At 31.3% G+C, this 26,012-nt stretch overlaps 2 protein-coding genes and 1 long non-coding RNA gene across 3 annotated transcripts; all 3 read left to right on the top strand.

Annotated features, from left to right (window-relative positions):
• Positions 1-3,106: 3,106 nt before the first annotated feature.
• LOC108483682 (expansin-A4) lies at positions 3,107-5,428 on the top strand. The gene is made up of 3 exons (XM_017787214.2): positions 3,107-3,409; positions 3,520-3,838; positions 4,555-5,428. The coding sequence occupies exons 1-3, from the start codon at positions 3,259-3,261 to the stop codon at positions 4,862-4,864; spliced, it is 780 nt and encodes a 259-aa protein (XP_017642703.1). The 5' UTR covers positions 3,107-3,258; the 3' UTR covers positions 4,865-5,428.
• A 2,632-nt stretch (positions 5,429-8,060) lies between these two features.
• LOC108481943 (uncharacterized) lies at positions 8,061-9,561 on the top strand. Its single transcript, XR_001870792.2, has 2 exons — positions 8,061-8,351; positions 8,505-9,561. It is a non-coding gene; the product is annotated as an uncharacterized LOC108481943 (long non-coding RNA).
• A 6,354-nt stretch (positions 9,562-15,915) lies between these two features.
• On the top strand, positions 15,916-22,788 carry LOC108481467 (uncharacterized). The gene is made up of 3 exons (XM_053018166.1): positions 15,916-16,392; positions 16,494-17,364; positions 22,289-22,788. Exons 1-3 carry the CDS (start codon positions 15,916-15,918, stop codon positions 22,786-22,788), a joined length of 1,848 nt encoding a protein of 615 aa, XP_052874126.1.
• Positions 22,789-26,012: the final 3,224 nt, after the last annotated feature.

Here is a 26,012-nt window from a genome sequence, read left to right as displayed (position 1 = left end):
ATTCAAAGTGAGGGGTTGGGCAAAAATTAACAAAACTCAAGGAAAATAATTTAAACCCAAAACCCCTCACATACTACTGACAACACTTAACCACTGAAGTAGATTAATTACATTGACAATTTTTCTACAACCCTAATTCAAAAACAGAACGTGACTACTCTTGATTTCACTAATCTAATTTTTATTGATCTAATTTTCAGGATGTGACAAAGTAATTTAAATATCAAACCATGAAAAAAAAAATGAAAAACGGATATGATTGGAGCACTAAAGTGTGGATTAAGCATTTAATATATTAGCATTATATCAAATCTGTAGAACAATAGTCAAAAAGCATAACCTTAATCTTCTCAAAACATTAAACTAAAGCTACTTTCTGCACTTATAGATAAGTGATAATTTAGTCCACTTATTCTTTCAATTAAACCATCGTCAATTTTTCACATAGAAAAGAAGAGTAGGCCAATTATCCCTAACTTAATAAAGTATTTTCGTGCTTTTGTAACCTAATAAAGTGCATTTATTGACAAAGCTCGTAGTTAAGCATGCATGTTGTTTGAAAAATGAAGTTATGAAAATTCTAAGTCTATTTTTATAATTATTTTTAAATGTATGATTTTGTTAATTAAAATTTGATTAATTAATCTTGATTCGTATCTAAAATTCGATTTGATGAATCTTAATTTAAATTAATTTAAATTTAAATTCATTTAAACTTGAAATAACTCAAACATAAAACAATTCAAAATTAATTAAAATGAATTGAAAAAGTAATTTGAGATGACTTAAATATAAAGTGATCGAATTTGAAATATTTAAACTCATATCGAGTTGAATTTAAAATCCTAAACTCCAACAAGTAATTAAACCAATTAATTTTAAACTTCAACAAGAGATAATCTATTAATTTTAACCTTGTACAACAAGTGATTTAAGTCTCAATTAGACATAATCATGAGTCGGATCACTTATAATAGATATTAATGATAATGATGGAATTTATTAAACTAATTTATTCGAAAAATTAGAAGTACAGAAGGTATGACGATATTACTACAGTAAAGGTACTAAATCTCAATACATACTAGATCAACTAATCATCACTATAAAAAATGGATTGATCAAGTGGATTCGATTACTTGATTGAATCCAACCCAATCTAAACTTGAATGGTCAAAAAGCATTACCTTAATCTTCTCAAAACATTAAACTAAACCATCTTTATCGACTTATAGATAAGTGATAGCTCTCTTTAGTCTAATTATTCTTTGAAATAAACCATTGGATTGTCAAATCTTCTTGAAGGTAAAAACATAATAGACACAATTATGCCTAACTTAATGTTTTTGTCGAAATCCAACTTTTGCTGTATTCTTTAAAAAAGAGAGTATTTTCGTGCTTTTGTAACCTAATAGTGTGCATTAATTGACAAAACTCGTAGTTAAGCATGCATGTTCTTTGAAAAATGAAATCATAATTTTTCATGTTTTTGTCCTTTTTTATTGAAACAAAATATCATTTTATAAACTACATTTGGCTGTCAAATTTGACTCGTAATGGAGAATTGAAGGTTATCAACTTCAACATATTTATTTTGAAATGATTCGAATACAAAATAATTCTAATTTAAAATGATTTGAAATTAAAATGAATTTATTCAAAACTCAAATTTAAAATAATAAAAATTTGAAATAATTTAATCTTAAAACAACATGACATTAAAATCACTTGAACCTAAATTTAATTAATCCAAAATAATCCAAAAAGTTCAGAATATAAATTAACTCAATTTAAATTGACTCACTTGATAAGTCCAATTGTCAAGTATAAATACATTATTTTAAATCTTAAATTTCTATATAGAAGGATAAGTTTAATTTGAAAAGGAAAATATATTTTTGACATTTAAATTTAGTTTTAATGTTCAATTTGATACTAATATTTTTATCTACATTAGTACATGAATTTGACTCATATCACACATTTCAATCCATTTTTGTAACGTTATTGAAATGAGATGACGTGGAACGATAAGGTTGTTACATATGGTGCACATTCACATCATCAATTAAATATACTTATCATGTAAGCAAATTCTATTTGTTACATTATTTTAATAAAAAATTAATTGACATTAACTTTCTTAGTCAACAATAAATTTGACCATTGGCCAACATTGGCAAGCAGTGATTACTGTTTGTCAATGTTAATTAAATAACTGCTTGCCAATGTTAATTAAAGTCATAAAAAAACCGTGTTTATTATTATATCAAATACACATGTATGCCAAGTCTTAATATTATATTTAATCGATCTCATTTTATTTTAATAATGTTACAAAAATAAATTAAAGAATGAATTTGAACTCGAATTAATATAAATTTAAATATTAAAATTAAATTTAAGTAGCAATATATAGCAAAAACGACGGGGTGTTAAGGGCAAAAAAAAAAAGTATGGGGGCGAGTGGTTGGCAATTTGGCATAGTATGTGCCCCACTCACAGTTAAAAGTCCGGCGGGCTGTTCTATAAGAGCCGACGATTACGGGATTAAGTGGGTCCCTATCTCCACGTTATAGATGCTTTGTTAATTGTTAAGCGCCATCGGGGGTCTTATGTTAGTGCGTTGAAGCTTTGATCCATATAACCTTACTATATTGGTTCACACAATTTATAAATTGGTAGATGGAGTTTCTTCTTTTCCTTTCTTTTATATGATTACAAATAATACATTTAAATAATAATTAAAAATTAGTCTTTGACAATTAAAATATATTAAAATTAAAATTTAAATAAATTTAGATAAAATTATACCTAATATAACTTAGGTATGTATAACCTTAAATCAAAATAAATTTAGACAAAAATCACATATAATAAAATTTAAAAAATCTTAATTCAATAGTAATACAATATGTATGGATATGTTTTAAAAGATTAATCTCAATTTTAATAAAAATACAATTAAACAATTCTTTTTTAAGAAGAATACTTTTGAGAAAAAAATATAAATTGGTTTCAAACAAAAGCAACATTAATGATGATTGGTTTGAATTTTCCTAACAGTGGGGCCCTAAATCCATCCTTGAAGATATAGACCCCCTTCTCTTTAAGTACCCCCCCTTCACTCTATCCCTTAACACTCACCTTCAAGCCCCATTTCTCTTTGGCTATAACCCTCACTGCCTCTCTATTATAAAAAAAGAAAGCGAAGATTTAGACTTTTATCATAGTGTTGAAGTAATTGAAGGGGAAAAAATGGCAATGGTGAATGTAATAAGCGTTTTGATCTTTATCTCTTCAATGTGGATGATGGGTGAAGCTAGAATCCCAGGAGTTTACTCTGGTGGAGCATGGCAAAATGCCCATGCCACGTTCTACGGCGGTGCTGATGCTTCGGGCACCATGGGTATGTTATATGTACCTTCATTAACCCCCCATTTTTGCCTCATTTCACTCCTATCCCTCAAATGCTTCTAAAGAACCCAGTCCTTATTTCACATTTTTCTTTCCTTGCAGGCGGAGCTTGTGGCTATGGGAACTTGTACAGCCAAGGGTACGGAGTCAGCACGGCGGCACTGAGCACGGCATTGTTCAACAACGGGTTAAGCTGCGGTGCTTGCTTCGAGATAAAGTGTGCCAGTGACCCAAAGTGGTGTCATTCGGGGAGCCCATCCATCTTCATCACGGCGACCAACTTTTGCCCACCAAACTATGCCCTCCCAAACGACAATGGGGGGTGGTGCAACCCTCCTCGCACTCACTTTGACCTTGCCATGCCCATGTTCCTCAAGATTGCTGAGTACCGTGCCGGCATTGTCCCCGTTTCCTACCGCCGGTATGTGCTCTGTTTCTTATTTAGTTTTTGGTTAATTAGACCAGAATGGTTAAATTTTACATTAGTCCTTCAACTACAGAAAATTTCAATTTGTTGCATTTAATGTGAAAATGAACAGCTGGACCGAAAAACAGAATATGATTAGAAGGGTTAAATTGAAACGAATTGAAGTTGAAGGATCGAAACGAGTAATGAAACCTCAGTTTTAGTTATGAACAATACCTATTTTGGCTTACACAAATATTAAATGTTTAATTAATGCGGTTAATGCATAGGAAGCCTATTTATTTTGGTTAATCTCTGTATTTTATAAAAGATTAAGAGTGTGTGTCGTATTTATGATGCAAGCTTGGGTGAGGTCTGTGTCAGAGCGGAAGAGTTATTACTGTCTATCTCTGGCCATTTTGAATTTTACCAAAATACCCATATTCTGTTTCCTCTTTTACTCACTAACCTTATCTTTTTTTTTGTCGGATCGAAATTGAGCTCAGATGAGCTGGACTTAAGTTTAGAGTAACATGTTGGTACACGTGAATATATTTTTATTTAATTAAAAAACATTCATTATAAAATGAGAGGACGACTGCACAGTCACCAAAGTACTTGAAGACCAATTTTGGAACCTTAATTCTTGTCTTGTTGAACAAAAACCAACAATCATGCTCCGTGTTCCATGTTAAAACAAAAGGGCTCACGGTTATTATATAATTACGCAGGGTGCCATGCCGGAAGAGGGGAGGGATAAGGTTCACAATCAATGGCTTCCGTTACTTCAACTTGGTGTTGATCTCCAATGTCGCGGGTGCAGGGGATATCGTGAAGGTGAGCGTGAAAGGCTCGAGGACCGGTTGGATGAGCATGAGCCGGAACTGGGGTCAGAACTGGCAGTCAAATGCAGTTTTGGTTGGTCAATCATTATCATTCAGGGTGACAGGCAGTGACAGGCGCACTTCTACCTCTTGGAACATCGTTCCTACCCATTGGCAGTTTGGTCAAACATTCACCGGCAAAAATTTCAGGGTTTGATAGATTTTGCAACCCCTCCCAAAAAAAAAAAAATAGCAAATATTAAGTTTAACCCCATAGAACTTTAAACAAAGTTTAGGGTTTTATTCGAAAAAAGGAATTGAAGTTTTCCCACCATAATCCATCACACCTTTTTTACCCTTGATCTAGGGTGAAGTTCCATTTTAACCAATTGGACTTGGTGTTGCTTACACTTCTTTTTGGATGGATGTCAATTGAAATTTTAAGTACAAGGGTTTTTTTTAACTGAACTTTTATTTTGCTTTGTATTGTTCTGTGGTGTGAATTAAGGGTTTTTTTTTTTTTTTTAAATTTTAATTTTAGTTTTTAGTGGTAAAGGAGAAAAGTGAAGAAAAATAGGTGAGGACTGAAGTGGCTGCACAAAGATGTAGCCCGCAGCCCAAGTGTTGAAATGTAGTACTGGATTGGGGAGTGTCTCTTTATATGTTTAGTTGAATTTATATATATTTGGTTTGTTTCGTATCCAATGTGCTTTATTTTGTCTCAATGTTTGGGTTGTATTATAAATTAATATTAATTTAATCAATTTATATTATTTAAAAATATTTTATTTTAGCAAAAGTTAATAAAATATACATATTATAGAATTTGAACCTACGCATAAATTAGATTAGTAAAAGTTTAAATTTACTAAATTAAAATTTTATTTTTAATGTTCAATTTGTTGCTTTTAGTTGTATCAATGTTTTATATATATAAAGTGGGTGACTGTGTTAATGTTATGAGTCAACTTGATATCAATTTAATTATAAAATTACTAAAATATTTTTATTTTGAAGGGTAATTTATAAAATTATAAGGGCATTTTATTATTTTTCATACATATATATAATCTTCAAATAAAAAATTTAAAAATATTATTTGAAAATCAAACACAAAATCGATAAATTTATATAAAACCGTGTTATTTATAATAAAAAAAATTCATTCAACCATATTATAAGTGTGATAAAATTTAATATATTATAAAAAAATTAATAATAAACTTTTATATATAAATTGAAACCTTAATATTAAATTTTATAAAATCTTTGGATATCAATATCAAATCATCAAAATCGAATGAAATAGAGATTTAAAACCCTCAAAATGTTTATTTATCTAAATAGTAATATTTAAGAGCATTCTTTATAGAAAGAGATGAGATCTTACATATTTTATTGACCCCAACGTTACATCTTAGGTTACTTTGGATATTTTCCTTAGACCCATTAGTGTATTTGACAATTTATTTAATAATTGAATTTGTTTATAATTATTTATTTTTATTATGAATTACTATAATTATTTGTGATTATATATGCGGTATGTTTGAATAAATTGAGTGTAGTTAAAGTTAGGGATGAGTGTTCAGTCGAATTGAGTTGAAAAAAATTAAGTTAGTTGAGTTGGTGAGTTAAATATTATCATCCTAACTCGATTTTGAATTTTATTTTCAAATTGAATCAAGTGAAATGAAATTCTAATTAAATTAAGTCGAATAATTTGTCCTAGTTAAATTAAAAATAAAGTTAAACATGTCAATTAAAAATTTTGTTGACAATAAAGACTAAATTTCAAGCTACAATATATAAATTTGAGACTATATATATTTGAAAACTCTTTCCAAGCAAATATTAGAATAACAAAATAATTTACTATGGTAAAATAATTTATTTTAAGTTTTCAAAATTACCATTTTGGAAAAAAAATCTTTTCACAATTTAACATTTTTATATAATTTTTAATTTTTATATTTTCTGTAATTTTTATAGATATTTTAAATTTTTGAAGATTAATTTTATTTTGTTGTACTGTTTTTATTAGGACTAATTTATTCATTTTCAAATTGATAGGGACCAAATGACTTTTACACCTATGTTCTTATTCAAATTATAAAAATTCAATTCGCCACATCTAAAAAACTGAATTACTTATTTGAGTTAGTTCAAAAATTGAATAACTCGAATTATATAATTTAAATAGGTTAAAAGTTAAAATGTTTTTTAGTAAAATATATAAACATTAGTGACCAAATTTATTATTAAGCCTATTATAATATCTCACACAATTTAAAAAAAATCATTCTAAAATGTAAAATTATAAATGAAAATATAAGATTGGATGAATGTAAATTAAAATGTAATAACTTTTTATTCATTAAAAATAAAATTATTTTATAATTAAGACATCCAAATTGGGAGGTGACATCATAATAAGGTCGGAACTCCAAATGAATTTGCTGAAATTACTTCAGTGAAGCCAGAGCACATGGGTTGTGGGTCTTCCCAATCTTATCCCTTTACGCGCTCTGGTATTTTGGATGATTTTTTCTTACTATTTGGCCAAAATTTTTACATGTGATAAGAATGGTAAAATTTTATTCGATTTAAAAAATAATTTTTTAATTTTTGAGTTAATAAAATTGAGTTATTCGAGTTAAATTAAAAATTTGATTTGAGTTTTAAGTTCAAGTCTAGTTAAATTTAACAATTGAATAATTTAAATAATAAATTAGTGTAAATACCCTTTTAGTCATGTCAACTTTAAAAATAAATAAATTGTTCTCTCTCAACAAAAGATACAAAAAATTAAAACATTTATAAAAATTTCAAAATTTATATTCTAAAAAATTATAAAAATTCTAAAAATGTATAAAAAATTTAAAATTAAAATTTTTCTAAAATAAAATTTTGAGACCTAATTAATGATTCAAATTTATCATACTCAAGTATCATTTTATTATTATTTTGCTTTTAAAAATTTAAATATATATGGTTTAAATTTTATATACTCTAATATGGAATTAATTATACTATAACAATATTTTTATTTGACATGTTTAATTCTTTTAATTTTACTTGAACAATTTCACTCTATTTAACTTGACTCAATTTCATTTCACTTAACTCAATTCGAAAAAAAATTTAAATTGAGTTAGGATGATAAAATAAGGCTCATGAACTTGATTAACTCAAAATATTTTTACTCGATTCGATCGAATGCTGAACCCTAATAAAAATAACAGTTAAGTGATCCATTATTATAAAAACTGTACTAACTATAGTTAAAATACAATTAAGGAATTTGTCATTAAAATAATTTACTTTTATTTAATTTAATTATTGGGTTTTGAGGGAAAAAGATATTTTAGATTCCTATTTGACCCTTTCGGCCATTGGATTCCTTTGTGCTAATTTCGTACGGCCAGGCTTTATGGCTGGTGGGCTCTCCCTTTGTTTAACATTTCTTCTTTTTTCTTATTGAGGAAAGAGATTAATAGTCTTTCCCCTAATGATATGGTGAGATGCATATTGGATTAACATTAAGTTCCTAGCAATTCCAAAATAAATAATCATCCTTTCCACCCTCAACACTTTCTTACTCTTCTGCCTAAATCTCCTTACAAGGGTAGATGGAAGTGGATGTGTGGTTTTTGTGGCAGGGAGTCTACGGGATTCGCTTATTATTGTCTACTCTGTAGTCTGTAAGTATTATCATCATGCTATTTCCCACTCATATTCTCTTCCGCAACAAGATGACTTGTGCAGAATTTGTTACGAGGAAGTCGATACGAGGTATGGCAGTTACCACAATGCTTCTGATTGCGGTTATATTGCTCATGTGCATTGTGCAACAGATAAAGCAATTTGGGATGGAAAAAGTATCCCGGAAGACTATGCTGAGAGGTCCATGGAAGCTCTTGATGAATCTATAAATTGGATTACCGATGTTGTTGAAGAAATGAGTTTTGGAGAGAATACGGTAGCAGTTGAGATCAAACATGCCTACCATGATCACAATTTAGGACTCACTTTTAGCGGGGAGATGAATGATGATGGCCAATGTGATGGGCGCATGAGGCCTATCTCAACTCCTTTTTATAGTTGTGAGCAATGCAAGTTTTTTCTCCATAAAGAATGCGCTGAACTGTGGAGAAAAATACGACACCCATTTCACTTGCTTACACTCACAAATTCATACACAATTCTTTCTTCAAGATGTAGTGGTTGCCGAAGACTTCACCATGGATTTAGCTACAAATGCAATGATAAAGGTTGCAAATTTGAATGAGACATTCGATATATTTTATTATTAGACACTTTGGAGCGTCCAAGTCATGAGCATTCCTTGTTCCTTGTCCACAACTTTTCAGCGAATTGCAATGCTTGTTATATAAAAAGAGACCCATGGAACATGGCAAATAGATGCACAAAGCGCTGTGATTTCACTTTAGATCTAGAATGTGCCATAGTACCACTCACAGCTTGGTACAAGCATGATAGACATCCTGTTACTTTAACCTGTTTTGATGATTCTGATCCTTCTCAACATTATTATGATTTGTATGAGTATGAAAGGCACCCAAATTATTGGTTTTATTACTGTGTTAAATGTAATAACTCTCTCCATTTTGGATGTGCTTTTGGGGAGTGCCCATTTCTAAAACTTTGGAAGCAACCTTGATGTGGGTTTTTATCATGAACACCCACATCGGCTTAGTATTGTGAAAAACATATGGGATTGCTCTCTATGTAAAGAGTGTGGTAAGATTTACAATGAACAAGCTCTCCAATGTAACGAATCTGAATGTAACTTTAGCGTCCACTTGAACTGCTTTTATGATATAGCACTGCCCACCATGTTGACTGAATCATTTTAATGATATTCCAAGCTCGCGTTTGTGAAATAGACAAGTTACAAACTCCACAGATCTGTATGTATTAATTTGCTGACAACGCTCATGGCTTTTGCTATTCATTATGTTATTAATGCTTGAACACTTCAAGTTGGTTTTGATGAAGCACAATTTGTAATCAGTTATCATATTTTCTTCTGTTGGGTTGTTATCATTTGTAATATGGAGCAAAGTTCAGTTTAATTTGATTTATATATAAACCAGTGTCATGTTTTGCTCAAGGATGGAACAAGGTTAGTACCATCTTTTACCAAACATTAAGAGAAATTGCAGGGAATGATTATAGGAATTATAGGAGTGTATGAATGGATTTTGAATCCTTTTTTACGAAGTTGAGTTAGTTTTCGAGCTTAATCAGGATTTCGATAGCTCACTTTAAACTTCTTATAAGTATGCCCTTTTTAGCTCATTCCATTTAATCTTTTCCTCTGTTCCAATTATTTTGTCACAAAAGTAACCAAGTTATCCATAGTATATCTATTAATTTTGAAAGCTACATCAATGGACATTTGTTGAAGGATGGTCAAGTATGTTTTAAGAAATCTGACAATTTGTTACAAATTGCAAATAATTTTAATAAATCTAAGGTACCGAAATAGAAAATGATGGTTGAACTAATAATGAAAATAAATTTACATAAAATTCTATAATTTTAACTCCACATAGAATTACAAAACTATCACATTATTTTTTATTTTTATTATACTCTTAAAAACATATCATTCACCTAAAGATGACAACAGAATGAGACGAATGTGTTAATTTCTTTTTAGTATCGAGTCGAAATTGTTGAGCTGCATTTTAATTTAGTCCATTACATGTATTAGTTTTACATTTTACAACTGTTGAATCTTTTTTGGTTGTAAATATCCTTAATAATTTTTATCGAAACCATTTTTTAAAATGGGAATCGACTTTGTTTGAGAGTAAAAATTAAAACGGGAGTCGCCACCGATCTTTATCAGGTGCGATCGGATCACCTTTGTTTTAATAAAACGTTTTAGTTTATTAAAACGGTATTTTTGGTCTACGAAACTCATGGGTTCGGGAGTCAGTTACGTGCGAGGAAGGATTAGTACCCTCGACACGCCCAAAAATTGGTACCAAATCAATTAGTTTGTGTCTCAATGTCGAATAGTTGAAAACCGGGAACGGATTTGAAATACTATCCTTTGTTATTAGCATCGATTTTAAAATTCTCTAATTAGCTCAAAACGATTGTTAAAGATTTCCTCGTCTCGAGATATCGAAGTATCACATCCCGTAAGTTAGGACACAGTACTATAAACTCTCGAGCACAAGTTTGTCTTTGATTTTAATTGGAACTCCGTGTATTTTAAAACTCAAAAGGATGTTTGACAATTTAGAATCAACGAGAAAATCGAAATCCCGTAAGTTAGGGCACAATTTGTCGATGTTCTAAAACGCGAAACATTGCCTTATTTTGAAATTTTTGTTTTTAAATAGTAGCGAATTAGATATTTAATCGACGTGTTATTTATTTGGATTAAAAAACAAGAGATTCAAGTTGGATAAATATGTTGAATCAATGTATGATATGACTTAGGCTAGATAAAACGAAAATATAACATGGAGTGTGGAATAATACAACAAGAATACGAGCGAATGACAGTAATGAAAATACGAATAGGCTAAATATAATACGCACAATGATAATAATCACGTAACATACGTCATTTAAAATCCAATATTGAAAATCAAGGAAAATGAAGTAAAAATAAAACAACATCAAGCAATTTCAAGTAAATAGTATTATTTTTAAAAAAAAAATAGTGTATAAGAATAATTCAAAACGAATAAATAATAAAAAGCCTCAAGTAAATAATATATATAAACTTAAGGTAAATAATAATACTACGATTTGAAATAAACCATATATATATAACTTTTAGATAAATAAAACATAAAATAATTTAAACTACTTAATATGTGAATTTAAAATATGATATGTAAAATTTTAAAATAAAATGACATATAAATAAAACATAAAATAAGTAACATATAAAATAATTTGAAATAATATATAGTAAAATAACTAATTAAGGAAATATATATATACTCACAATCTAAAATAATATACAAGAAAACAATTTGAAATGAAAACTATAGATCAATTTTAAATGAATAATACATAAAAACAGTTTTAAGAGAACTAGTATATATATGAAACAATAAAATAAATAAAATATAAAATAGTTTAAAAAGTAAAATAAAAACAAAAAGAAAATAAAAAATAAATAAATAAACAGAAGCAAATTAAAAAAACATGAAGTTAATGTGTCTGGGACTGCTTTGCAAGGCAACAATAAAGAATGGGGCATAATCGTAAATGCCAAAAGCTACCAGGGACTATATTAAAAGCGCTCGAAAGACCAAGGCTCGAAAGAGCAAGTATCCCAGGCCTTTTGATGTGCAGCGTTTCAGTGGCCAGTTTCCTCAAATGGACGAAGGACTAAAATGAAAGGAGAGACAAAATCATGTGGCAAAAGTTTAAAAAATAAAAAGGAAGCTTGATGAGACGGGCTACAAAAGCGGAGGACCCACTGCGCAAATAGACCAACGGTCAAAAAGGCACGGATCCTCCACGGACACGGGTCGGGTCATACGTAGGTGGTCCAAAAAGGTGCCGTTTTGGCACCTGGACTCCTACTCCCAAACGACGCCGTTTGCTTCTTATAATTTAAGGCCCAATTTTTTTTTTAAAAAAATTCATTTTAGCCTCCAACTAAAAAAAAAACTGTTAAACCCCCTCGCCTTCTCCTCTTGTCTTCGACCGAGGGAACCCTCAGTAGTCCATCGCGCCACCGTCGGGTCAAGGCGGCGTTCTTGTGAAAGGATCCTTAGTCCGTTCGGTGAACTGAAGGCCACGTTCTCCGAACTTCGAAAATGCAAGTGAAAAAGTCCCCCTCTTCCTTTTTAAAAAACGACCCCAGCGACGGAGATGAGGACTCCGATGACGCGGCCACAGGATAACTCCGGTAAGTTTGTTCTTTTTATTTTCGTTTAGAGCAGATTTATAAAAAATAAAAGAAAAATAAAAGTATAAAACGAAAAGACATGAAAATGGAAATTGAAATCAACCTTTCTTTTGTATTCTTGCTTTTCGATTGTTAGTATTCGTAAAAAATTACAAAAGGATCGAGAATGGCTTTTATAGCCGAATACATGCCCGCTCTATTTTCTTCTCTGTTTGTTTCTTCTTTGTTTTTTTGCTTTTTGTTTTCTGCTTCTTTTTTTGTTTTTTCCTTCTTTGTTTTCTTGTATTTTGCGTGTCTTGATTTGTTTGCAGGTGGTGTCAGATGCGTGTGCTGCGGCGGTGGCGTGAGGGAAGCTCTGCGCGAGGTGGCCAATGGTGAGGAGCGGCGACTGAAGAGATGGGGGCTAGGGTTGCTGAAACGTTTTGGGTAGTTGGGCTAGGGTTGTTTGGGTAGTGGGCTGATAATTGAGTTTGGTTCAATTTGGGTATGTAATGGGCCATTGGGTTTGGGCTGTTTAACATTGTAAATGGACTATTGGACTTTTATTTTATTTATTATATTTTAGATTTTATTTTTGGTTTATTTGTTTGGGTTTATTTTTGGTTTGTTGGTCTGAGCCAAAATTAACTGCTACAATTATAATGTATTTTAGAATATAACCATCTTAGTAAATAAATTTTAAAAAGTAAAACAAACAACAAAAACATGAGGTTACACACTTTTTTCTTTCATGCTGGTTTGGAAAATTTTAAGTAAAATACAAATTATTTAAAGACATTTATTAATTAAATAACTTTAATGTGCTAATAAAATTACAGTGGTTTGCTAGTGCTTTGGTATTGGTTGGAACAAGTTTCATTCGTGAGAAATTGGGGAGGGTTTTATTTCTGTTTTTGAGTTCTAATTCTGCTTTTGCTGCCAAAAGCCATTTTAATGCACTTTTTTACTATAATAATTCGATTTTAGAATATTTCTAAGGTAGATCAACATTCAATTAGGGATAACCATTTGACTAAATTAAGTTAAATTGAGTAAAAAATTTGAGTTAGTTGAGTTGAGAAATCTTATTTTATTATCTTAATTTGATTTGGAAATTTTCTAAATCAAATCGAGCAAAATAAGATTTGCATCGAGTTGAGTCGAATAAATTTATTTGAGTTAAATTAAAAAATCTGAACTAGTTATAAACCTTGTTGACAATATGACTAAATTACAAGTTAAAGAACATAAATACTATATATATTTGAAAACTTTTTTAAAAAAAATAAAACAAAAAAAATAGTATGACAAACTTAATTTGATAATTTGTCATTTAACGCCTAAAATTTATTATTTTGATTTTTAAAAAAATATAATTTAGCATTTTATATTTCTAAATATTTTTAGTTATTTTTTGAATATATATTTATAAAATTTTGGAAAAGCAATATTTTATAAATATTTTGAATTTTGTGTTTTTACCGGCACCAATTTGTACATTTTCAAAACTATTAGGAACCCAGGAGATGTTTACATTAATTTATTAATCAAGTTGTTAAAACTTCAACTCGAAATCAAAAAATCGAATGACTTATTCTAGTTATTTCGAAAAGCCCAAATAATTTAATTTGATTAATTCAAAAATTAAAAAATATATTTTTTTTTTCAAATCGAATCAAGTTTTACTCACCTATGCACCGACTTATAAACCACAATTTGAGTTCACATTTTAATTTATTGGAGTCATTAAGAGAAGTGGTTTGGCAGTGTCAGTTTATTTGAGACTATATAAATATTTGAAACCTCTTTTAAAGAAAATATTAGAACAAAACAATTTAGTACGGTAAACTTTATTTGATAATTTATTTTAAGGTCTCAAATTTATCATTTTGAAAAAAAATCTTTTTATAAGTTAACATTTTTATAACATTTTAGAGTTTTATATAATTTTTTAATTATTTTAGATATTTTAAAATTTTGAAGATTATTTTTATTTTGTTATACTGTCTTTACTAGGAGCAATTTCTTCATTTTTGAAATTGATGAAGCCCAAATGATATTTATATCAATTTGTTATTCCAATTATAAAAATTCAATTCGGCTACACGTCAAAAGATTGAATTACTTATTTGAGTTGATTAAAAAACCTAATAACTTGAATTATACAATTCAAATAAGTCAAAAGTAAAAAGAAAATATTTTTTTCGAGTTGAATCAAATTTTGCTCATCCCTAAATAAAATAACTCAGTTATTTGCTCCAATACTAATAAGGAAGGTTGAAATTTTTGGAGAATTATGCGATACAATCCACTATGATGAATTTAAAATTTTCATATTAATTAATTTTCAAATGTATAGTTGTTAATTATCATTTATATTATCAAATATAATATAAGGGTGTTTGATTCATCGAATCTTGGATTAAATTTTATAATAGGATTATGGGTAGAATGTAAGATTATTTTATTTAATTCATTTGACTAAAATGTAAGATTTAAATGTTTAATTCACCTAAAACAAATTTTATTATATTATCAAGTTGACTTACTTTAACATTGTTTTTGTATCAAAATTTTCATAAAATTATAATAATTTAAGAAAATCATTTTTGACCCGATGATTGTCATACATATTTAGTAAATAATCAGTAAATATTAAAATGATAACAAGTGGCGAGTCTCGTTACTTTGACATATTATCTTTTTATTGTCAAATATGCATATGTTCAATTAATAAACACTCGCCTATTTAATTAAAAAATAAAATAAAATAGAAATAAAATACTATAAAGTAATACTCATGACTCTTAAAATATGTGAAAATAGAAGAAATTATCTTAAAAGCTTCACAAATAATTTATTAATTCAATATATTGAATATAATTGACAATTTTGAACTAAGAAATCTGAAAATTTATAATAAAATGATTTACAAATATTTTTAAACACTCAAAATTATAATTACTAATTTGAAACATTTGCAGTAGAGAAAATGAAGATATTAAGCCTGGCAATCTATTTAATCACAATTTTAAACTTTTAATCCATTAATATTAAAACTGTACTAATTATAGTTAAAATACCATTAAGACATTTGTCATGTAATTTCATTATTTGGTTTTGAGGGATAAAAGATATTCTGGATTCCTATATTACTTTTTCGGCCTTTGTGCTAAATTTGTACCACCAGCCTTAATGGTCTCTCCCTTTGTTTATCATTTCTTTTCTTTTTTATTGGCATTAATCATATGCTGATATGCGTATAGTAGTGGTGGAAATGATGGAGATCACCAAAATACCCCCTTGTTTTAGCCCCATTTGCTTTCTTCCTCTCAGCAATTTGGTAAGCAGGAGGCATACCAAGTTTTCATCTAATGGATCTCACCGTGTCTGAGATTAAGAAAAGGGGAGAGATGGAACTTCAACATTTCTCCCATCACCATCCTTTGTTCTTCATTCAAGACCAAAGTGTTACAGATAAAGCAGCTCAGTGCTTTGGGTGTGAGGAACTTATAGACGGTCCAAGCTATGGTTGCAATGACTGTAAGTATTATCTTCATAAGAGATGTGCAGAGTTAGAGTTAACCCCCCACCTTAATCATCCTTTCCACCCTCAACACCTTCTCACTCTTTTGCCAAAATCTCCTTACGAGGGTGGTTGGGGGTGTGATTTTTGTCAGAGGCCTTCTTCGGGATTCGTTTATCATTGTGATCCTGTAAATTCGATCTGCACATCAACTGTGCTTTGCTTCAATCATCCATTGCTCCAAATTTTCCTACTCCTTTGCATCAACATCCATTGCTCTTCATTCAAGACCATAACGAAGAAGTCAATTGCGATTGCTCCGGATGTATGAAACCATTATCTGGTCCAATTTACTATTGTTTAGGTAGTTACCTTTCTGATAAATGCTACTTTCCTGATAAATGCTTCTTTATCCTTCATAAGCAGTGTGCAGAACTACCCCTTGAGATTAATCACCCCTACGACCGCCGTAAGCATCCCCTTACTCTCTTGCCGAAACCACCTACTCATCTTCACAACTGTAGTTGTTACTTGTGCAAAATTCAGTGGAAAGGGTTTATTTATTCTTGCTCTTTTTGCAAGATTGAGCTCACTCTCGAAGATGTTTCTGCTCCACCAACAATTAAAAATGCAAGTCATGAACACCCATGGACGCTTTTGTCAAGACAAAGGTCATTTATTTGTGATTTTTGCGGTACCACCGGAGATCGCACCCCATACATTTGTGCTATATGCGACCTTCTTGTCCATAAAAATTGCATTTCATTGCCACGGAGTATCTTAATAACGCGACATCATCATGTTATTTCCCACTCATATTCTCTTCCGCAACAAGATGAGTTGTGCAGAATTTGTTACGAGGAAGTCGATACGAGGTATGGCAGTTACCATTGCTCTGCTTCTGATTGCGGTTATATTTCTCATGTGCATTGTGCAACAGATAAAGCAGTTTGGGATGGAAACAGTGTCCCGGAAGACTATGATGAGAGGTCCATGGAAGTTCTTGATGAATCTATGAATTTGATTACCAATATTGTCGAACAAATGAGTTTTGGAGAGAAAACGGTAGCAGTTGAGATCAAACATGCTTATCATGATCATAATTTAAGACTCACTTTTAGTGGGGAGATGAACGACGATGGCCAATGTGATGGGTGTATGAGGCCTATCTCAACACCTTTTTATAGTTGTGAGCAATGCAAGCTTTTTCTCCATAAAAAATGCGCTGAACTGCCGAGAAAAAAACGACACCCATTTCACAAGCACTTGCTTACACTCACAAATTCAAGCACAGTAGGTATTAAAGCATGTGGTGCACCATGTAGTACTTGCCACAGACTTCACCACGGATTTAGCTACAAATGCAATTGTTAGAATTAAGTGACCCAAATTCTTATTTAAATAAAATACGATGGAAAATAAAATAAAAGTAAAATCCATATAGAACTAGACTTCTTTTATTTTATTTTAGAATAAGGTTTTTAAACCTTATTAAACTCCATCTATTTTATATTGATTAGGATAAGGTGTTTCAATCCTACTAGAATATGGCTTTGCAAGCCTATAAATAGACATAGTCTATTCCTCTTGTATTTGAGTAAAAATTTTTCGACATAGTGAATTTTCTTCTCCTCTGCCGTGGTTTTTTTTCCGAAAGGGTTTCACGTAAAATTTATGTGTTCTTTATTTTATTTATTTTATTCTATTTTATTTTTCACAAATTGGTATCGAGCTTCGGTTATTCATCTCGATCACGGTAATGGCGTCTTTGAAGTATGAAATTCATTGTTGGATCGCAACACAGATTTGCGTTGTGGCAAATTAAGATGCAAGCGATTCTTGCTTGCAGATGGATCTAGAGGATGCCTGCTAGGATAGATAAGATGCCTTCGACATTAACGAGATGAAGAGAAGAAGCGTAAGGATCGAAAGGCATTAACACAATTACATCGCATTTGTCCAACGAAATTTTGCAGGATGTGATGAAAGAGAAAACCGCCATTGCATTATGGAAGAGGCTAGAACAAATATGTATGTCGAAAACTCTAACAAGCAAGTTGCATATGAAGCGGCGTCTTTATGCTCATCGTTTGGAGGAAGGTGCGTCGTACACGAACACTTAACAGGTGTTTAAAGAAATTCTCTCAAACTTGGAGGCCATGGAGGTTCAAGATGATAAGGAAGATCTAGGGTTGATTCTACTTTGTTCGTTGCCCCGTCTTATTCAACTTTTAGAGACACGATTTTATATAGCGCGAGTCTCTCACGGTTGATGAGGTTTATGATTCTTTAACCTCGTATGATAAGATGAAGCATCTTGTGGTTAAACCCAACTCTCGGGAGAGGGTCTCATTGTTCGTGGGAGACAAAACCGGAATGTTGATGATGATCGTGGTAGAACACGAGAACGGAATCCTCGTGGTAAATCTAAGGGTAGATCGAAATCTTCAAACAGAGGTAAAACTTGCAACTTCGCAAGAAGAAAGGGCACATTAAATCTGAGTGCTATAAGCTACAAAATAATATTAAAAGGGAGGCTGCGAATCAAAAGGAAAACAAACGGAAAATTCGGTGAAGGCGATGTTGTAGAAGACTACAGCGATGGTGAACTTCTAGTTGCTTCATCAATGATTCTAAAGTGGCGAGGAGTGGATACTTGATTCAGTTGCACCTTCCACATGAGTCCCAATCGGGATTGGTTTACAACTTATGAAACAAGATTCTGAAGGTGTTGTTTTGATGGGAAATAATGCTTCATGTAAAATCGCGGTGTTGGAACAATTAAAGTTAAGATGTTTGATGGAGTTGTCGAACACTTAGTGACGTGCGGCATGTTCCGAATTGAAAAAAATTTAATTTCGTTGAGTACTCTTGATTCAAAAGTGCAGATACACAGTGAAAGTGGGGTTTTAAAGATTTCAAAGGGTCCCTTGTTGTGATGAAAGGGCAAAGAAAGATTGCCAAGTTATATGTTTCTGTGGTTCTATCATTATTGGTGATGCAATTGTCGCTTCCTCTTCCTTGTCGATGATAATATTACTAAACTTTGGCATATCGCCTAGGGCATATGAGTGAGAATGGCATGGCGTAATTAAGCAAAGAGGACTTCTTAATGGGCAAGGAATTTGCAAACCGAATTTCGTGAGCACCGTGTGTTTTGGGAAGCAAAGAGAGTTCGATTCACTAGAGGAATCCATAACACGAAGGAAGCGTTGGAGTATATCCATTACGATCTGTGGGGGCCGTCGAGTGCCTTGAGAGGTGGAGCTAATTATATGCTAACCTTTATTGATGATTTTTCCGAGAAAAGTTTGGGCGTTCTTCACGAAGCGAAAAGCGATGTGTTTTCCACATTTAAGTCTTGGAAAATTATGATTGAAAACAGACGGAAAAGCAGATAAAATACCTCCGCATGCACAATGGCTTAGAGTTACATTACGATGAGTTTAATAGATTGTGCAAGTCGGAAGGATCATGAGACACTTGACGATTCGTCATACTCCACTGACAAAAGCGGCGTTGCGAGCGAATGAACGAACAATCATGGAGAAGGTTCGATGTATGTTGTCAAATGCCAACTTACGAAGTCATTTTGGGCGAAGCGACCTCTCTGCATGTTTTTGATCAACCGATCTCCATCCGTTGCCATTGAGAAAAAGACTCCACAAGAGGTATGGTCCGGTAATCCCGCTAATTATTACGATTTAAAGATTTTGGGTGTCTGCGTATGCTCATGTTGATAATGGAAAATTGGAACCGAGATCCATTAAATGCGTTTTCTTGGTTATAAAGTTTGGTGTAAAAGGCTATAAGTTATGGTGTCTGAAAATAGAAAAGTTGTGATTAGCAGAGATGTTGTTTTTGATGAAAGCGCTATGCTACCTAACTTATCTCTTAAAGACTCTTCCAATAAAGAAAACCAAAAGCGGTGGAGCATCGATAATCTGAGAATCAACTCCTTAAGCCAAGACAAAATTGAGAATAGAGTTGCTTCTTCACCGCAATACTCTATCGCCAAAAATAGGACAAGAAGAGAAATTAAACCTCCAAAGAAGTATGCCGAGGTTGATCTAGTTGCTTATGCTTTAAATGTGGTGAAGATATAGATGCGAATCAAGAGCCATTTAATTATTCGAGGCGATTAGTGTGAAGACTCGAAAAGTGGATGTTTGCTATGCAAGAGGAGATGGAATCACTCCACAAAAACAGAACATGGGATCTTGTAAAACTTCCTAAAGGTAAAAAGGTCATTCGTTGTAAATGGGTGTTTAAAAGAAAGAAGGGACTCAGGAGTTGAAGAACCGGATATAAAGCAAGGCTTGTTGCAAAGGGTTCTGATCAAATTCGAGTGGACTTCATGATGTGTTCTCTCCGGTTGTTAAGCATAGTTCGATTCGAGCTTTGCTTGGTATTGTTGCCATGCATGATTTGGAGCTTGAGCAGTTAGATGTAAAACGCATTTTGCATGGAGAACTTGAGGAAGATATTTACATGCAACAACGAGAGGGTTTTATAGTCTCGTAAAAAGAGGACTATGTTTGCTTCTTGAAAAAGTCCCTTTACGGTTTGAAACAATCACCAAGACAATGGTACAAGAGGTTTGATTCCTTTATGACTTCTCATGATTTCAAAAGAAGTAGTTTTGACAGTTGTGTCTACTTTAAGAAAAAAAGTGATGGTTCTTTGTGTATCTACTTCTTTATGTTGATGACATGTTGATAGTAGCAAAAGATAAAGAGAGATAAGAAAGGTTAAAGGCCAACTAAGTGAAGAATTTGAGATGAAAGATTTAGGACCAGCAAAGAAGATACTTGGTATGGAGATTCTCGAGATAGAAAAGCAAGTAAATTGTACCTAAGTCGGAAGGGTACATTGAGAAAGTTCTTTGCGAGTTCAATATGCGAGTGCTAAGCTCGTTAGTACTCCTTTAGCGACCCATTTCGGACTTTCATCGGCCTTATCTCCTCAATCGATAATGAGATTGAGTACATGTCACATGTTCCATACTCTAGTGCGATGGGATCTCTCATGTATGCTATGGTTTGTTCACGTCCGATTTATCATATGCGGTCGGTGCGGTTAGCGATACATGGCGAATCACGGTAAAGAACACCGGAAAGCGATTCGATGGATTTTAAGATACTTACGAGGCACTACTAATGTTTGCTTACAGTTTGGAAGAACTAAAGATGGAGTTATAGGGTATGTTGATGCTGATTTTCTTGGAGACCTTGATAGAAGAAGATCTCTCACGAGTTACGTCTTTACAATCGGAGGTTGTGCAATTAGTTGGAAAGCCACTTTGCAAACTACGATCGCTTTGTCTACCACTGAAGGCTGAGTACATGGCGATTCTTGAGGCTTGTAAAGAAGCTATTTGGTTGAAGGACTATTTAGTGAACTCAATGAAGACCTTCAAATCAGCACAATATTTTGTGACGATCAGTGCCATCTTTCTTACAAAAGATCAAATGTTTCATGAGAGAACAAAACACATTGATATTCGGTATCATTTTGTTCGTGATATTATTGCTCGTGGTGATATTGTTGTGAGCAAAATTAGCACTCATGAAAATCCTGCAGATATGATGACTAAGTCACTTCCTATAACCAAGTTTGAGCATTGCTTAGACTTGGTTGGTGTTCATTGTTGAAGTTAAACCCTTAAGGGTTTTTGGAAGAGGTGAAGAACTTGTTTATTGAAAGTTCGCGATGAAGAACTTGTTCATTGAGAATTTGTGTCAAGGTGGAGATTGTTAGAATTAAGTGACCCAAATTCTTATTTAAATAAAATACGATGGAAAATAAAATAAAAGTAAAATCCATATAGAACTAGACTTCTTTTATTTTATTTTAGAATAAGGTTTTAAACCTTATTAAACTCCATCTATTTTATATTGATTAGGATAAGGTGTTTCAATCCTACTAGAATATGGCTTTGCAAGCCTATAAATAGACATAGTCTATTCCTCTTGTATTTGAGTAAAAATTTTTCGACATAGTGAATTTTCTTCTCCTCTGCCCGTGGTTTTTTTCCCGAAAGGGTTTCCACGTAAAATTTATGTGTTCTTTATTTTTATTTATTTTATTCTATTTTATTTTTCACAGCAATGATAGAGATTGCATTTGCTTTGAATGTGACATTCGGTGTATTTTATTATCGGACACTTTGGAGCATCCAAGTCACGAGCATTTATTATTCCTTATCCATAACTTTTCAGCGAAATGCAGTGCTTGTCGTAGAAATGGAAACCCATGGGACATGGCATATAGATGCACAAAGCGTTGTGATTTCACATTAGATCTACAATGTGCCACACTACCACTCACAACTTGGTACAAGTATGATAGACATCCTCTTACTCTAACTTGCACAGATGATTCTGATCCTTCTCAGCATTATTGTGATCTGTGTGAGCATGAAAGGGACCCAAATGATTGGTTTTACTACTGTGCTGAATGTGATAACTCTCTCCATTCCATATGTGCTCTTGGAGATATCCCATTTCTGAAGATTGGAAGCAACATTGACAAGCTTCCTTTTCATAGTCACCCACATCCATTCACTATTGTGAAAAACATATGGGATTGCCCTCCATGTAAATTTTGCGGTGAGGTTTGTAATGGACAAGCTCTACAATGTAAAGAATCTGAATGCAACTTTAGCATCCACTGGTTTTGCCCTGCAATATTTCCCAGGTTCTCCAACTCTAATGAATGATATTCCAAGTTCGCCTTGGTGAAACAAACAAGTTTCAACTCCACAGATCTATTAGTATTAGCATGGGTGCGCCAATTTGCCAACAACGCTCATGCCTTTTGCTTTTCATTATGTTATTAATGCTTGAGCACTTGAAGTTTGTTTAGATGAAACACAATCTGTAATCAGTTAATCATCTGTTTTTTTATTGGGTTGTTCTCATATGTTTTCTTGTTGGGTTGTTATGTTCTGCTCAAGGATGGAACAGAGTATATGAATGAACAGAACTCCTACAAGGTTAGTACTGTTTTCTACCAAACATTAAAAGAAATTGCAGGGAATAATTATAGGAGTGTATGAATGGATTTTGGATTTTTTTTTTTTTTTTATGGAGTTGAGCAAGTTTTCGAGCTTAATCGAGACTTTGATAGCTCACTTTAAACTTCTCTTGAATATGTACTTTTCCTTTATTCCAATTATGTTGTCACAAAATGAACCAAGTTATCCATGGTATATCTAGTAATTTTGAAAGTTCAAATGCTCGTAGTTTACTCTTGCTAAGTAAAAACTGCCAAAGCTGGCGATTGGAAGTTACATCGATGGGCATCTAATTACATTTGTTGAAGGATGGTCAATAAATCATTTAAAGTATGTATTAAGAAATCTAACAAATTGTAACAAATTGCAAAAAATCTTATTAAATCAGGTTTCCCAATCATTGAGCTAATAACCAAAATAATTTTATATAAAATTAAATAATTTTAACTCTACAAATAAAATTAAAACACAGTTGTTTTTATATATATCATTCATCTAAAAATGACAACAGAACGAGATAGATGTGTCAATTTTTCTTGATTATCGGGTCGAAATCGTTGAATCTGAAGTTTTTATGCCTCCGTCCAACTCACCGGCATAATTTAAATTCTCAAGTCGCGAGTACAATGAGAAATTTTTTTTTTTTGGTGAGGATGATGAGCGGTATTTTAATTTAGTCATTTGAATTCAGAATATTCTCAGTTAGGGGTAAGCATCCGATCGAATCAAGTCGAATTGAGTAAAAGAATTCAAGTTAATCAAGTTGAGGCGTCTTATTTTATCATCCTAATTCAATTTAAAATTTTTTCGAATCAAATTGAGTTAAGTGAGATTCGTATCAAGTTAGGTCGAATACATTTCTTTGCATTAAATTTTAAAAAATTAAATTGATCACAAACCTGTTGACAATATGATTAAGTTCCAAGTTAAAAAACTATATACTATGGGATAAATCTCAAAACTATATATGGACTTTGATTTAATATGTAATTTTATACATGAACTTTGATTTTATACAATTTTATACATGAAATTTTGATTTGATTTAATTATCACAAATTATTAATACAATTATTGATATAACACCACTTTATATTTATATATTGCATATACAAATAACTATATTTAACCCAATATAAAAGTAAATTGATGTATTTATTTTTCTAAATGTGTATGATTGAATCAAAATTAAAGTTTCATGGATACATTTGAACTACAATCAAAATTTCATATGTACATTTGCACCAAATTAAAGTTGATGTATCAAATTACACATTGAATTAAAGTTCATGTATAATTTTGAGATTTATCTCTAAATACCATATATATTTGAAAATTCTTTTAAAACAAAATAGTAGAAAACAAATTATGAGAAACTTTAAGGGTCAATTTTGTCATATGTCAACTTTTTTTAAAGTCCTTTAAAAAAAATATTTTCATTTGTTTTAGCATCAACCTGACTTGTTGAAATTTTAGAAATAAAATTAAATTGATAGAAAATATAAATATAGGAAAGTTAAATTTATTATTATGGTTGTTGTTGACATTCCATTAATAATTTAATCGGTGGATGATTAAAATGCTGATAACAATAATAATTAAGATTTTGTTTTTAAAATTGAATGGCAGAAAAAGAAACACATTAAAAATTGAATGTAAGAGAAAATAATATAGAAGCTATGATAGAAGAAAAGAGGCATACAACAGCAACTAATAGTATGGGGAACTCGTTTTTAGCCCATGATTACATTCCTTTGTTATATTTAAGAATCAAATTCTGCAGCCACCAAATTTTAAATCCCAAATGATTTTTGTGTTCTTGCCTTTGTTTGTTCTTTTTATCAACTAAAGCTACCATATGGCAAAGTCTTCCAGCCCAAATAGCATATTTTCTTCTTTAAACTTTAGTCTTTTTGGGTGTCAAAAACACAGCTGGTGAATTCAGAGCAGGAAAAAAAAAAGAGTATGTTATGTGAGTTGTAATTATTAGAAATAACTCCAAAATTTTTTAAAAAATTAATTAAGAATACATAATTCAGATTTAATTTTATATGTATGTGACTTTTTTTAAAGAAGATTCCACTATAAAAGACTATTTAAGTTTAATTTAATTAATGCTTGTTGCAGCATTACTCTCGTACAATTATAATGAGTAAACTCTCACACTAAAACTTTTTTCAAGTCAGTCTAAAACTTTTTTCAAGTTCGTGTGATGAGAATAAAATCTCTAAAATTTTTCGGCCCATATCAACCACCATTAATATTGATATACAATTTGAGATAAATAAAAATACGTTTGATTGCATGTTTGTTAAATAAGAAAAGATAATTACACTACATCTCTTCAAAATTCCTTCTTTAGCAAGATATATTCTTCGTTTTTATCACTTTTCATTGCATAAAATCCTTTAAAAAGTGATACAAAGATAGAAGCATAAACATAATGAAAAAATTTCAAGTTTTAATACCTTGGTGAATTGTTGCGCTTGTCGTAGAAAAAGAGACCCATGGAACATGGCATACAGATGCGTGAAGCTTTGTGATTTCACTTTACCCTAAGTTATTTTGATGATTCTAACCCTTCATAGTATTCCTGTGATTTGTATGAGAATGAGCGAGACCCTAATGATTGATTTTATTACTATGTTAAAAGTGATAACTTTTTTGAATCTCATCTAATGGCTTGATGGTTAAGGGTGTTTATTGCCTTAGATGTGGCTTGGGTTCAAGTCACACTAATTGCGTTTGTTGTTTGGGTTTTGCATTGTTATTATAATTCACCAAAAAATAATAATAACTCTTTTCATTCCAGATGTGCTGAATGTGATATCATCTTTAAAATAATTTTGTTAGTTACTATTAATCATTTATTATTATCTATCAATTATTTTTCATTATGTTGCTTATAGGAATAAATTATGAAGACA

Source organism: Gossypium arboreum, chromosome 1 (genome assembly GCF_025698485.1).
Source record: "Gossypium arboreum isolate Shixiya-1 chromosome 1, ASM2569848v2, whole genome shotgun sequence".
NCBI classification, from domain to species: domain Eukaryota; kingdom Viridiplantae; phylum Streptophyta; class Magnoliopsida; order Malvales; family Malvaceae; genus Gossypium; species Gossypium arboreum.
The sequence above is the reverse complement of the archived record's forward strand: the minus strand, read 5'-3'. Positions and strand labels throughout refer to the sequence as shown.

Coding starts and splice junctions, on each gene's coding strand:
- LOC108481467 (XM_053018166.1), top strand. CDS start 15,916: ATGGATCTCACCGTGTCTGAGATTAAGAAAAGGGGAGAGATGGAACTT. Junction 16,393..16,493: donor CAATTGCGATTGCTCCGGAT/GTATGAAACCAT, acceptor CTTCATAAGCAG/TGTGCAGAACTACCCCTTGA. Junction 17,365..22,288: donor CACAAATTCAAGCACAGTAG/GTATTAAAGCAT, acceptor ATAACTTTTCAG/CGAAATGCAGTGCTTGTCGT.
- LOC108483682 (XM_017787214.2), top strand. CDS start 3,259: ATGGCAATGGTGAATGTAATAAGCGTTTTGATCTTTATCTCTTCAATG. Junction 3,410..3,519: donor TGATGCTTCGGGCACCATGG/GTATGTTATATG, acceptor CTTTCCTTGCAG/GCGGAGCTTGTGGCTATGGG. Junction 3,839..4,554: donor GTCCCCGTTTCCTACCGCCG/GTATGTGCTCTG, acceptor ATAATTACGCAG/GGTGCCATGCCGGAAGAGGG.